At 40.6% G+C, this 15137-nt stretch overlaps 1 protein-coding gene across 3 annotated transcripts in view; it reads right to left on the minus strand.

Moving 5' to 3' along the window:
• Window positions 1-8731, minus strand: part of epha7 (eph receptor A7) — a 317267-nt gene extending 308536 nt beyond the window's left edge. For all 3 annotated transcript variants that reach the window (XM_041187949.1, XM_041187948.1, XM_041187950.1), the window contains exons 1-2: window positions 8535-8731; window positions 5600-5664 (exon numbers count right to left, since the gene is read on the minus strand). In XM_041187949.1, the coding sequence (XP_041043883.1) occupies window positions 5600-5664; window positions 8535-8631 (162 nt within the window). In that variant the 5' untranslated portion in view covers window positions 8632-8731. The remainder of the gene's footprint in view (window positions 1-5599; window positions 5665-8534) is intronic.
• Between the last annotated feature and the right edge of the window lie 6406 nt (window positions 8732-15137).

A 15137-nucleotide genomic window follows, 5' to 3' on the forward strand; every position in this document is an offset into this window, starting at 1 on the left:
TTACATTTCAAGTGGAGGTGACCTTGACTGGGGCCTGTGACTAAAGGGCCCGCTAAGAGCATAAATTAGGAATTTGGCTCTGGAACTCAGCCTGCCCCAGGAGAATTTCTTTATACTGATTTCAACTGATGGAAGATCCTGCAAAGCCCACTGGCCTTTGTGCCAAATTCCCAATCTGATTTCTAGCATAGAACTCTCTACACCAGGACTACAAAATTTTAAATGGCCCTAAAATCTCTATATCCTCAATATTCATCCATTTTTTTGGGCAAAGCAGCAAGACATCAAGTGGCTCTGACTCCCCCTAAGCAAGTGCATTTTATTCCCTCCACATCAAACAAGGGCAGTTAACTGCTCAATACTGCAGTAACCTAGATTATCAGGTCTGTCCATAAACTGCACTTCTTGGTTTATTTTGGAATGCTTATTATTTGAAAGTTTACTGCTGTGCAATTTGTAAAAATGTATCTATGAAAGGCTAGGTGAATTTATCCAAAGAGCAGCTACTCCATGCAGACCAAAGGGGACATAAGTTGGATCTCCAGTCTATGCTGTTAGGTGATCATCAGTTTGACAATGACTACATTGACAATGTGCTACAGTTGACCTCAATATCTCGAGGTCAAGGTGAGACTAAACATACTGGGTTTCCACCTAAAGTTCTATTCTAAAAATGCATATGTGGAGGTCAAACGACAACAGGGTTGAGTTTGACTGTCATGTGCCATGCATTTGGAGCACCTACTACACTCACTATCAAGCCTCAAGTATAAATGATGGCCACTTAAGCAAAATACTAAAACCAGTGCAGATGGAACTTTACTCTAACAGGACATTGACGAACCCATTGGTCACCAGTGCATGTGTGCTAGGTGCCTAAGAGGGTACATAAGGGTGCACTACATCTGGCAGAGGATTGGAGCATGCAATTTTCCTGTATGGCCATTTGCCTGATAAGATTACATTGTTGATTAGGCCTTGCACTACAAAATTAAGGAAAGAATCGAAGCACAGCTACAAATTTGAGAGACTGGGGATGGGGGAGCTCAAAACCTAGAAATCTTTTGGCATGTGTTTAGATTCTTTGATTTTCAGCTTTCCTCTGAGGCAACATAGAATCTCCAGACCACAGGGATCTCAGAGCAGGCCCCGGAACCACCTTTCTTCAACAGAGTTCTCCAGGCAGCGTGATGCAGAAAGTGAGGTGGGATATCAGCAATGCCCCTTTCACCTTGGTAAAATGACTGATTTGCAGCTGTACCTGGCCCATTGACATTTATGCCCAATGTGCTTCTGGATCAGGACAGTGGGGACAGAAACCTGACATTACAGGACTAAGCCCTTTTTCTTCCCTCATTTCATTGCAGAGCACCTACTTCCAGCTGCAAAGAGGAAATTCCACCCTGATATTTTCAGCAGGGAGATAAAAGGCTGGCAAAAAAATATTGGATTAAAAAAGGCAGGAAATGAAATGGGCTATTTGAAAGATATTCCGTGGTCTTTAAAACAAAATTCTCATCTTTTCACCTCAGAAAGTAGAATGCAGGATATTTTTTTTAAACTTATATTTTTACAGTATATTAATGTGTTCTGAACCTTGGCTAGATATACCTATCAAGTATAACAGATTCAAAGTTCATTCGCTTCTCTCTAACTGCAGCCTGAAAAAGCTTCATAATTATTTTTTCCAGGCATAAGTAGGAAACAAAGAGGTTCACCTGCACTTTATTTTTTAATCATGGCCTGAACAGTCATTTTTTTCAGATATTTTCTGACTGAGATCAATATTGATGAGCATATGGTTTCCACATCCAGAGCTCTTCATTAGCTTCCACCAGTCACACAAATAGAAGAATGGGGCAAGTGCACAAAACCACACACACTTTCAAACACTGAGCCCTGCTGGAATAAGTGTGTCTTACAAAATGAGAATATATGGAACATTTGTTCTCAAAGTTCAGCTTCTGTAGCTCGTAGCTGTAACGGGAGAGAAACTAATTTATGAATCACTGCGGATTTAATTTCTCCTGTTCCTATCCTAAATTTCCATTAACTTTCCATGTCCTGCAATATAGAGATTACCTAATTTTATTTGCACAGGGCCTGATTTTACATCCATTTATGTCTATCCGAATGCTTGGACTTTATGCCTCCATTTGTTTTTAGAGTCAGTGTGCTATACAAGTGGCCAACTGAAAACAGGTTATTACTTTATAATGTAAAGACAATCTGTAGAATCCCACTTCACAATGAGTTAATTGTCAATTTCCAGTTTAATTAATCCAGAACGGACCAGCCGATGATCTGTGTTTTTATGAAAGTGTCTGACAGCTGGTACAGCTGTTAAATTAAAATGTATCCTACGTCATTAACCAGGGAAAATACTTATAAAAAATAATTATGGCAACTTAAATAGACAACAAAGTGATTCCCAAAAAATATATATATTTTAATCACAGCCTATTAATAGTCCAGGGAATTGGGAGCTGCAGATTTTAAGGTTAATTTTCATTAATATAATGCAAAACTAAGATAGTTAATGCATAAGAGACTTTCCTGGGCAATGTTTTGTTTTTGTATTGGTGGAGTCACAACATATTATTGCCCATCGAGCTTTATTTGTATTTTTACATTTGATATCATAGATGAAACACTTGTACAAATTAATGTTCTCAAATTGTCATAAATATTACATTATGTAGTCTATTAGTCATGCAGGCTTAATCCACATTTTATCTTTACTGGGCTCCTGCAGGATACCTACTTGATGACTTCCTTTCTCCGTAAACTACAGAAATGTAAGGCCTAATTTGCTATTGCTTTTACTATTATATAGTGACTATTTGAATGAGAAGTAGGCTCAAATTAAAGGAAAGCAGGCAAGCCGAAAAGAATGACAGTACCAAGTATTACCTGTTGGTAGTAAGCGAAGTAACTGCAGTAAAGGCTGTCATGTGAACCAGAGCAAGCAGAGAGGAATGTTCTGACTAAAACACAGTCTAAAGAGACAAGCTCAGACAACAAAGCCACTCAATACAACCACCTTTTGCCAAAGTAGGGTTCCTTTTATCTGATTGCCTCGAAGATAAACTGAAACCTTTCTGAAGAGCTAAATAACAATCCCTTCTAAATCTCATTTATGAAAAGCCCCCTGAAATGGTGCAGACAACTTCTGGAATGTCCGAAGTATTGACATTAATTTACCTCAGTCAAACACTCTGTTACTGAAGTCCTTCTGCAGATTCCATATCACAAGATTTGTAAGGCTCTCAAAAGAACCTCTGCTGGATACCTGACTGCAGGGTACAAGCCAAGTGAAAGTTCAGCCTTCATTATTATGTTGTCGTGCCAGGTGAATTAACTGCCTTCTCATATATAGCCAAGGATTTTATATCCCATTCACATAGAAAGCATCAGAAGTTTGAAATATGATTGTTGTGAGGGAAAAGTTCTGAAAATGGAAATGCCGAAAGGCCTTGCGAATAGCAGGAAGCCTTTATTTATGCATGGTGTAGTCAGTTGGTAGATTGCCTTTTCATCTCTGTAACCCGGATTTAAATATAACACAGTCTGATGGGACAAAAATGCCCTCTTTTTGTGCTATAAGCATTTTATATAGCACGAACTTGGGTGAATTTGAACATAGTGCCTTAGAGGTGTGGGCACGTGGCATAAAAAATGCCCTCTTCAGGAAATTGCCTTATAAAAGGTCGGAGGTGAGAAAATTCAAGCTGGTGAACATGTTGAGGCATATTGCTTGGCAGAGTTATTCTATCTATAATTTACCTGGGTTTTGAGTGGATGCTGCTGACATTGGACCAAGAAATGAATAAAATATTCCACTATTAGTATTAAAATGTCTCATCTTAATTAGGACAAAATTCAAATTTATCAAAGGCAATTGAAATATAATTATGCAGTCTAGGTCTCACTGGTTATCATGAAACAGCTCTACTCATTGTCCTATGTACTTTTTTGCTGTTGAAACATTAAACAAATTGTACTGCATTACAAAACAGCCAATTGCTGTCTAATTCATAGCATCTCCGTTTGTTAAATCCTATGATCTTCCATCTTTGTCAGCTTGATTAATTAGCAGTGGGGCATCATGTTTATCTGGATTAATTAAACATTTTGACTTTCTCAGACAGTGTGCACAATTTTCAAACACAAAGTAACTCCACACATCGAAAGGTAGCACTCACTAAATCCAGAAATTCTTCAATACTAGTGATTTATATATCTTGATTTAATCAAAACTAATTATTTTAGTTTGTTTGAGACTTTACCTCAGGTATTTTTGTTCTGTGACTTACATGACCTTGCTGCAAACATGCCCAATCTCTGGCAAGATGTGATATGCAATGTTGCATTGTGCAAAGAAACTTTCAATGAGGTGCTAAGTAAAAAAAATGTGAATGGAAATAAAACATATGACTAACAGCAAATGTTCTCAATTTCTTTACTATATCCAGATCGATGCATTAAAGAACAAAGTCACATGGGCTTTTATATATACAGGAATGCATTGTAATTGTTAAATTACTTTGTATCAAGAGAATCAACATAATTGAAGCAAAGAGTATTACTCAGATTGGCAAGAAGTGTTCTCTGCAAAAGCCATTCTTTCATTAACTAATACATCATTTGCATGGTAATTTACAGAGCACAACACTTTCCATTTCGGGTGCAATCCAATTCCAAAATTACCCTGTAAACACCATTGATTTTATGAGAGTAGAGCAGGTTCTAGCCAACCTGTGATCCAGAACTGGCAATGGGGTTGATTTGGGGTGAAAATGAAATTCTCCCAGAGCCACCCGCAGGCAACAGTATCGACAAGGCATAATTCAATCAGAAAAAAAATTAGGACAAAGTCTAAACAACCTGCAATCATAGTCCAGTTACATACTACACAGCACTGGTAACTGAAGTTCCTATTTGTCTTATTATCCAAAATATATTCTAAAGATTTCAACTTATTTAAGCGCACCTACACATTTTCCTTTGTTATATATTTAGCCAGCTGGTTAACAAATATATTTGACATTTTTTTATTCCTTTTTAAATATTTAATACATTTTATATGAAATATATTTTAATTAATTGGCCCAAAAAGTACAGTCCTAGCGAAGTTAGTCACAGAAAAATTTTCCAGAAGCAAACCAAAATTGCACATTCATTTCTGTCATAATGAGTAGTTCAAAGGAAAGATCAACAGATCACACTGGGAGATCAGAACCATGTAAGTGTTCGTGTATGTCTGGGAAATCAACTGACTGCTATTTAGTAAATTTCCATTTATCCCAGATACTGGCGCTTCAATAATCTACGCTTTGGATCGTGTGATTTACGACTGACCGCTCCACGTTACATACAGCACCATCCTCGTTTAGATTAGTTCTAAGGACTTTGAACAGTCGATCTCCTCGCTAATTGAGGCGGGGCTATGGACACAAAAGGCACTCTAATGAACTGCACCGAAGTCCTCCTGAAATTCCGAGCCAACGGCAAGGATACACATGTTCAGGTTAGCGTTCTGTGCCGTTGGTAATGCATGTCATTTGAAAAGGGTTTTATTTAGACACATGAGGCTTACCCCATCGGGAGGAAACGAGATCCACTCCAGCTCTGTCTGTTGTGCTTTGGAATCCAGCAAAATAACTGCCATAGAGAGAGAGAAAAAAATCACACGAAAAGAGTGAAACTGTAGTCACCTACTTAGACAAACACAAAACAGGTTTATATTGGATCAACCTGTGTTGTCTGATATGCACCCTTTAAACAGCAATATTAACCCAAACAATGCACGGCCGCCAATATAAGTTATTTCGGCGTCAACAAGGGCAATTAAAGCTTTTATTTTAAAAGGCAGCGTTTAATATCAAATTAAGTCTATAAAAGCTGCATTCTATGCGTATGTTTGAAACGGGTTTTTCTTTGCATATTAGAACCACATTTTTTGCCGTTCAGTCTGTTATTAATAACATTTAAACAAACAACCACTCAAGTGAAATAAAAACGTAAATTCGTGCGTTATGTTCCTTAAACAGCAAATTGCGGTGCTTCGCTGCCTCGATCCCGAGAGAGAGGACAGAAATTCATCATCACCGCTACATGGTGTGTGTTCGGCCATCCGACTTTATTTACTGGGAGAGGCGGGGGGGGGGGGGGAGATGCCAAAGCTATTGGCTTGAACCGAGACCGCTCGCCCGCTGAACTTTTCTCTCATTGACGAGAAATCGCTGCCTGTTTTTCTTCTGGGAACGTTGCTTTGAGGGATCATTAGACGCGGTCATTCCTTTCAGATCGAAAGGGAATCCGATTCTGGCGTCAGGCAGCAGTTGTCCGATAGGCGTCAATCACGGGCATTCTCCCATTGTGATAGATTTTTCACAGAGAGCGGCACAAGACATCTTAAATATTCTTAGAACGAACTTTTAAAAAAAAGACTTATTTCAACGTCACTTTAAATTGTCATTAAAGTCGGGAAACGAAATTTGTGATGCAGTGAAAGTGGCGGAAAAGCGCCGAGGGCAGGTTAGTACTGAGCTGATTTTCCTCACAGCTCAGCTCTGCTTTATTCGGACATTTTTTTTACAGATCCACACTAAATATGAATTAGTATGGATTGTGAGGCTCTCGTGTCCCCTTTCTAGTAATTTGGCCTCGGTGTTTTGAAGAAAGTTAATATTTACTTAGATTTACATGCTGCCTCTTTCTGTCTGATCAGTGTAAGGGCTGGATGAACCCGACATGAAATTAAAAATAAATTAACGAGTTTCTTGTTGCCACCAGGACAGTATTGGGAGAGAGAGAGAGAGAAAGGTTTTTTTTTACAGGCACTTGGAGAAGCTCTTTGCCGATTGCTGTCTCGTCAGTCCAAGTGGGCAGGCCGAGTGCTGAGTGTCTGGGTTCAGGTGTAAGACAGTGCGAGCAGAAGCTGCAGCCCGCCTCCAAGCGACAGGTAACTGGCACAGTCTCGCAAAGCCCAGCCACACAGCAAGGGCAAAAGCGCCGCGTTAAAACACCCTCGCCGGCAAACTACACATTCATTTTGCAATCGGAAATCACATTTCTTTTACACCACATTGCATCAAAAAAAAATCTCGATTTTACTTTGCTCATCAATGCGCGGTCGCGGCACATCTTCCCAGCCCGGAAAGATTTAAGGTTGATAATAACTTTGGTAGAAAACCCTTCCAAAGACGAACAATGTAATGCATGCGAGGTGAGCCAGGCGGGCTACCTAGGACAGGGCTTCCTGATGGTAATGTATCTTTCGACAAGTATACATTTCATTCAAACTTGTTGCGATTTCAGGTTTTCATATATTTTCTACCTGTGCCTCACCCACAGTTTTGGTGGGTGTAGACTCAGTGCCACTTCGCGGTGCTGCTCTGCTCCGAGCTGCCCAGCATCAACTTTACACAAGTTTATCGTGTATTTAGATCTATTCTCATGGGCATTCCGTTACTGTAAGACTGCGGCACTTCTCGGCGCTGGTGACGAGAGATGTGTGAAAAGATCTGGAAGGAGAGGTGTTGGAATGGACATGTGTGACCGAGCTTTATCGGCAAGACAGTAATGGGTGTAATCGATATTTGTAAACTACATTTTCTCCCTCGGCAGCCCACTTAACTCAACAACGTCAAAACTAACAGTCTCCCATTCCAAAGAGCAGCACATTTGGATATTTCTTGGGATGAAGCGGTTGTATTATGAAAGGACCCGCCGTTCCTCACATCTGCAGCGCGGGAGATGGGCTGCAGGACATTCAGAAAAAGTTTTTTTTTAAAAAGTACAGCTCACAGCTTTAACAGCTCGGAGCTTCTCAGTGAAGAGATGAAAACTCAGCTTCACCCAACTCCTCTCAGGTCTGATTTCCCCCAGTTAAGTGCCGGCATTAACATTAAAACATTGCACATTGGCTGTATCCAGTTGTCTTTGCACGGTTTGCCGTGCTTTCTGCGGTTCAGGGATGCGATTGAGAAGCTCCACAAACTCGCACTTGTGACCCTGTACCGCAGCCTGGGAGTCATCCCGATTATCATTTGGGTTACAGCTTTATATATTGCCCACTGCACTCAATCCAATCGGCGGCGAATACACTCCCAGATTAAACGTGAATGAATAACAATCGTGGGCCGTGTGTCCAAACATGGTGATCCTATTCAGTCACTTTGCCTGGTAAAACGGATTTTTGTGTTTCCTCTGTAATTTGCCAAAATCAAGTGATACAGAATCTGTCGTGGGATATAAAAATGTAGAATGCCTGTAATGTTTTAAACGTGGCTAATTCAACATGACCAACAACATTCTCCCCATTAAAGTCGATAGCTCGGTGGATCCTCCGGCTCTGCCTTCAGTGCTAAAGGGACAGAGCCCGGAGTTTGAAGGGAGCCTGGCGGCGGGAGCTTCCCACTTGTGCTGTCCCGTCCCAAAGTAGCGAATCGGTCACGCAGGCAACATCTTCAGGAAAGGGGGAGGAGAAAGACTTCATTTGCAACCCCCCCCCCACCCCCGTTTCTTACCTTCTCTTGCAGCCTGCGTCAGATGGGTGAGGATGGTGCTGAGTAAAGAAAGGCACCCGCAGATAATCCAGAGAGCGCGGCTGAGCTTGGAGCTCATGGTGACACCCGGTTCCTTGTATGTTGAGGAGCTGTTGGTGTTGTTGTTGCAGCGAAGTCGCCGTACCTCCAGGCTTTAGGTCCCAAGCTCTGCCAACAAGATTCACTTCCACACACTCAAATAGCGGCTGGTGCTGAGTGGGGGGCGGAGACGCGGAGAGCCGCCACGTCAATCAGCCGGCCCTGGCACTGAGTGACCGCAGCAGCAGCCACACAGGGACCGCAGCCTGTGACAGGACCGCCCCTGAGGCGGGGCTATGCCACCAATCCGAGTGTGACAAGGGAGGAGTTTGTTCCCTCCAATAGGGCGAAGCCTATATAAAGTAACATGCGTGGTGGAGGAAAAATGAGGGGTTCTTTTTGTGGTAGCAATAATCCGGGACAGAAAATTCATGCAGAGCAGTTATAGTCAGAAAGTCCACGGCAGGAACTGGAACCACCCACCCCCCACCCCTCCGGGAGCCACCTGTGAAAGGGTCACTCCAACAAAGAACCGGGGCAACGAGATACAGAGTTCACTCGGGTTAAAAAGTCACCTCAAGAGAGTTGGGGTGGGGAAACTAAAAGCGGGGAAAGATATAAAACAGATACACCAGGGAGTCAGTCCAAGGAGTCTGTCGAAAGAGCTAGGAAGGATAGATATTAAACAGTTGCACTAGTGAAAGAGCCAGCGCACGGAGTGAGAACCAGGACAGGGAGAGCTGAATTGAAGAAGTGAAGTTGCAGTGTGTGAGGATAAATGGACTAGACAAGGGTTAATTGTCTTCTTTTTAAATTCTCTCCTTTACTGAAAATAAGGAGGCAGGTAGAGCTGCAGCTCCTCAGGCAGTTCTCCTTTCCCGTCCCGCATGGTGATCCTGGACAGTAAATATCAGTGTCCAATCCTCCCCCGCTGTCCTTTGTAGGTGCATTTTGGTGGAGGACAGTAATCAGAACTCGCACATTCTAACACCACCCCCGGCCCCATCTATAAATCAGGGATTCTGAGATTAACTCCGACATCCCTGGCTGAGATCACACACTAGGAACTGAACCTTGGGCTACTCTGATTTGTGTGGCTCGGTATCACAGCAGGCAATGTACTCACCCACCGCCCATCGGGGGAATGCAACAGTTACACTTCTCAGGTGGAATCAATCCAGTTGTCAATTCTTCAGTACTCCTTTAACTATTTCTGTCAAAATTCAGCTTTTTGACTGACTTCATGTTCAATGACATGCAATAGAATAGAGCCTTTGCGACTGTATCCCTTTCTCGTCTAAGGCATTAGACAATTCCCATTTAAAGTGACAGCTTTCTGAAAACTTTGAATGGAGAAAGTGCTCATTTTATAAAGTATACCCTCTTCATCTGATTCCAGTTCAAATATTTGACAGGCTGCCTCTCCATAAAACAGAAGTTAACACTGAGGAATTCTGTCACACAGGTGACCAGGGTAGAGGGCAGTGTAGCCTCTGCAGCGGGATTTCTATAAAAACCCAGCAGAGACATTATATAAACAGTCGTGGGGATTTTTAGATCACAATAAGCACACTTTCTGTTTCACCTTTCATGAAATAATTAGCACTTTTTGTAAAGGGTACAATACATTCTTTTGCAAGGAACAGTTTTATTATACCTAATTTCCAAACTAGACTTTAAATCCATCGCAAATTTGCAAGATTCTTGCTGTGGTTTCCTTATCTTTTCGCTCCGAATTACGCACAGGAACTCCAGTCCCTCCATGAAAATGCTCATGCTGGCGTCTGATTCCGCATGTGCCAGTAACGATTACCAATTGGTCATTCCTCAAGTATGAGCTTAAACAGGAATTGTTGATGGAGTTCGACCTTCGGAACACCAAAAACAGATCCTGATCCGGTTTTTGGCCGAAGGCCACAGGTGCAAACTTTTCACCAAAAGTTTCCTGGCAATTGGGAGCAAGTAAATTTCCCCATTTTCCAATTTCTTTGCTTGAATATGCTAAAATCAGTTGTGATGCCCGATCTTAGACCTGGATGGGACCAATAAGGCTGAAAAGGAATCCCAGATGGATTGGTATCAAATATTGGTAGGTAAAAGAGTAATTGAATATTCGGAGGTCTTCAAAGAGGAAATAGTTCAGATACTAACAAGAACATTCCCAAGAGGTAGAAAGAAAGGACATCCAAACTTAGAGATACTTGGACAACTAAACATATAGAGATTAAACAAAATAGAAAAAGGAGGCTTATGATAAAGGCTAATTATACAATGGACAACCACATTGTTCAAGTACTGAAAAAGGAAATAAGAGGGGCAAGAAAATGTATGAGAAAAACCTTACTGGATAGCATAAAAATAAACCCAAAAGTATTTTATAAATATATAAATCATGAAAGGCCTGTCAACAGGAGGGTGGGGCCAACTAGGGACTAAAATGGAGATCTTTTAAAGGCAGAGGTCTTAGCTGAGGTACTAAATGAGCACTTTGCATCTGTCTTCACTAGAAAAGAGGGTCCCTGCCAATGTCACAGTAAAGGATGATGTACTAGAGAAATTGGATAGAATAAAAATAAAGAAGGTGCTTAAAAGCTTAGTCGCTCTCAAAATAGAAAAGTCACCTATTCTGGATGAATAGGCTGTGCACCCCTCCCAGCTTTCACTCCAGGCCGCCTGCACCACCCAGCTTTCACCCAGGATGAGATGAGTTGCTAGGGAAGTAACAGTAGAGATTAAATCGTCCAGTTCCCCTTAAATATAGGAGTGGCGCCAGAGGACTAGAGATTTACAAATGTTACATCCCTGTTCAAATAGTAACTACAGGCCAGTCAGCCTAATGTCAGTGGTGGGGAAACTTATAGACACAATAATCCAAGGCAAAATTAATTGATAATTGGAAAAATATGGGTTAATAAATGTCAGACAGCATGGATTTGTTGACATCAAATCATCTTTAACAAAATCACAGAGAGGGTCGATGGTGGAGTACTTCAATTAATTCTTTGTAAATGGACTCTCCAGGAGCATTTTATAAAGCATCACATCATAAACATGTTTGAAAATGTGAAGCCCATGGGTTTAAATGGTCAGTGACAGCATGAATCTATACCTAAATGAAGCAGGAACACTGTCCCTTTTCCCAATTCTAGGTACTGAAACCAATTATTTAAGAGATATGAAGTGGTGAATGGCTGTTTTTCAGACAAAGCAAAGTATAGTATGGTTTCCCATAGTTTCCAGTATTCAGACCACTGCTCTTTTGATAGGTTTTTTAAAAAATTCATTCATAAGATGTAGGTGTCACTGGCAGCATTTATTGCCCATCCCTAATTACCCTTGTTCAGAGGGCATTTAAGAGTCAACCACATTGCTGTGGGTCTGGAGTCATATGTATGTCAGACCAGGTAAGGACAGCAGATTTCCTTCCCTAAAGGACCTTAGTGAACCAGATGTTTTTTTTTACAACAATTAACAATGGTTTCATAGTCATCATTAGGCTATTAATTCCAGATTTTTTAATTGAATTTAAATTTGAACCTGGGTCCCCAAAGCATTACCCTGGGTCTCTGGATTACTAGTCCAGTGACAATATCACTACACCACCGCCTCCCTTACATGGCATAATTTTAAAGTTTGCAGATGACACTAAACTTAGAAATGTAGTAAGCAGTGAGGAGGATAGTAACCTTAGAGACGATGCAGAAGAGATTCACAAGAATGCACCTAGGATGCTGAACTTCAGTTACTTGGAGAAACTGGAGAAGCTGGGGTTGTTCTCTTTAAAGTAGAGAAGATTAACAGGAGATATAATACAGGTATTTGAAGTCATGAAGCGAGAAACTGTTTCCTTTGGCGGAAGGGTCAGTAAACAGAAGCACTGATTTAAAGTAATTGGCAAAAGAACCAGAGGCGAGATGAGGGCACATTTTTTACATCATGAATTGTTGTGACCTGGAATACACTCTGTGAAAGGATGGTGGAAGCAGATTTGATAATAATTTACAGGAGGGAATTGGGTAAAAACTTGAACGGGAAAACTTTGCATGATTATAGGGAAAGGTCAGGGGAGTGCTGCTAATTTTGATAGTTCTTTCAAAGAGTCTGTATAGGCACAATGAGCCCATTGGCCTCCTGCTGTGCTGTATAATTCCATGGTTCTAGCCCAGAACTCAATTCTGGAACATTATTCATCCACGTGCCTTAATAACTCATTACATTTTCTGTTTGCTTACTGTGCATAGTTTCTTTAAGGCTTTCTGAGGCAAGTTCTTAATTGGAAGCCTCTAGGAAGATTGCATCTGTCACTCGCCATGGCCGCTTCTGGGTTACAACTCAAAATCCACCCTTACATGGGATCCCTGGGGAAATTCAGCCCAATGTGTCTTGTGATGTTCCTAATATACCCAGGATGTCCGAGCCTCAAATTTTAGATCCTCCAATTATTTTCTGTCTCAAACTGGTTTACATAATGTATTAACAAGCAAGAATAATTAAACTGCAGAAAAGTTAAACTAATGTGTATGTGAATAGAATATTTAAACTGAGATTAGGTGATATCTTAGTAATGTTCATCTCTAGGGGCTCCATTTTATATATGTATTTGTCAAACTTGATCACATGACTTGGATGAAGGGATGAATGGGATGGTTGCTAAATTTGCTGATGACACAAAGATAGGTAGGCAAGTTAGTTGTGAAGAGAACATAACGAGGCTACAAAAAGATATAGTTGGGAAAGTGAGTGGGCAAAGATTTGGCCAATGGAGTAAAATGTGAGAAAATGTGAAATCGTCCATTTTGGCAGGAAGAATAAAAGAGAAGCACGTTATCTAAATGGTGAGAGATTGCAGAGCTCTGAGATGCAGAGGGATCTGGGTGCCTTAATGTATGAATCACAAAAGGCTAATATGCAGGAGCAGCAAATAATTAAGAAAGCTAATAGAATGTTATCATTTATTGTGAGGGGAATTGAATACAAAAGTAGGGAGGTTATGCTTCAGTTATTCAGGGCATTGTTGAGACCATATGTGGACTACTGTGTACAGTATTAGTCTCCTTATTTAATGAAGGATGTAAATGCATTGGAAGCAATTCAGAGAAGGCTTACCAGATTAATACCTGGAATGGGATCCCTGGGGATGTCTTATGAGAAAAGGTTGGACAGACTAGGCTTGTATCTGCTGGAGTTTAGAAGAGTAAAAGGCAACTTGATTGAAACATATAAGATCCTGAGGGGTCTTGACAGGGTGGATGTGGAGAAGATGTTTCCTCTTGTGGGACAATCTAGCGCTAGGGGTCATTGTTGAAAAATAAGGGATTGCCCATTTAAAACAGAGATGAGGCAAAATTTTTTCACTCAGAGATTTGTGAGTCTTTGGAACTCTCTTCCTGAAAAGATGGTGGAAGCAGAGTATTTGAATATTTTAAAGGCAGAGGTAAGAATCTATATTCTTGGTAAGCAAAGGGTTGATAGGTTATTGGAGTAGGTGGGATGCAGATTTTGGTTACTATCAGATAAGCCATGATCTTATTAAATGGTGGAGCAGGCTCAAGGGCTGATTGGCCTACTCCTGCTCCTTGTTCGTGTGTTCGTATACATCAATACTTGGATCAACAATTTAAGTTTTTCAGTATCGATCAATAGGCTTTAGAGAGAGTTAATATAAACAAAAGGTGAGCATAAAAATGGAGCGATCACCAAAGGTACAAACTATCCAATGGCTACCACTTTAGAGGACTGCATGACATGGCAGGAAGAACCAGCCAATAGAATAACGGAGTGAGAATTAGGATAGGATATTTTTTCTAGTTATCTGTTGGGTTGAAAAACAGTTGGAAATGCTTTACTTGGAAAGGGTTAATTTGATGTCCACACATCCTTAAGGACAATTCTCATTCAGAAAGGGTGAAGGTTATTATGGGTTTCATATTTTCAGAGAACTTGACATTCACACAAAAATGACATACCATTTCTGCCTATCGAAGCACATCTTCTATGATATCTTGATAAAGACATATCTTCATCCACTGTCATTTGAACCATACTCAAATACTTTTGCTTTTGTTGTTACACTTTTTGACTGTTCTTCTCCTGATTTTCAGACTTCCTCTTTTACATCCGCTCCATGGGCAGAATTTTACACCAGCAGGATTTCATGCTCCCGCCGAAGTCAATGGACCTTTGAAAGGTTTGCCACATTTTATGGTTCGAAGCCCTTAAGACGGGGCCATAAAATTCCGCCCCATTTTTTATATGTTTAAACAGACCTTTTCCTACTTAAATTACATAACCTACATTTCAATTTAATTTTAATTTGTGTGCCATCTAAACAACTTTTATTACTTACCTATGTGAAACATGAGATATTAAAGACAACTAAAAATATAATAGCCAATTCTTGTCAAACCAGATAGTAGTGTGATCCCATTAAATCCCACCCCAAAACTCAATAGCCCATTCTGCCTTTTAACTATGTACTACATGATAATAGATTTTTAAAAGCTATAACATGTACTTATAGAATGATTTTTCATTGACATCTACTTG

The sequence above is a fragment of the Carcharodon carcharias genome, chromosome 5 (assembly GCF_017639515.1).
Source record: "Carcharodon carcharias isolate sCarCar2 chromosome 5, sCarCar2.pri, whole genome shotgun sequence".
Classification (NCBI taxonomy): domain Eukaryota; kingdom Metazoa; phylum Chordata; class Chondrichthyes; order Lamniformes; family Lamnidae; genus Carcharodon; species Carcharodon carcharias.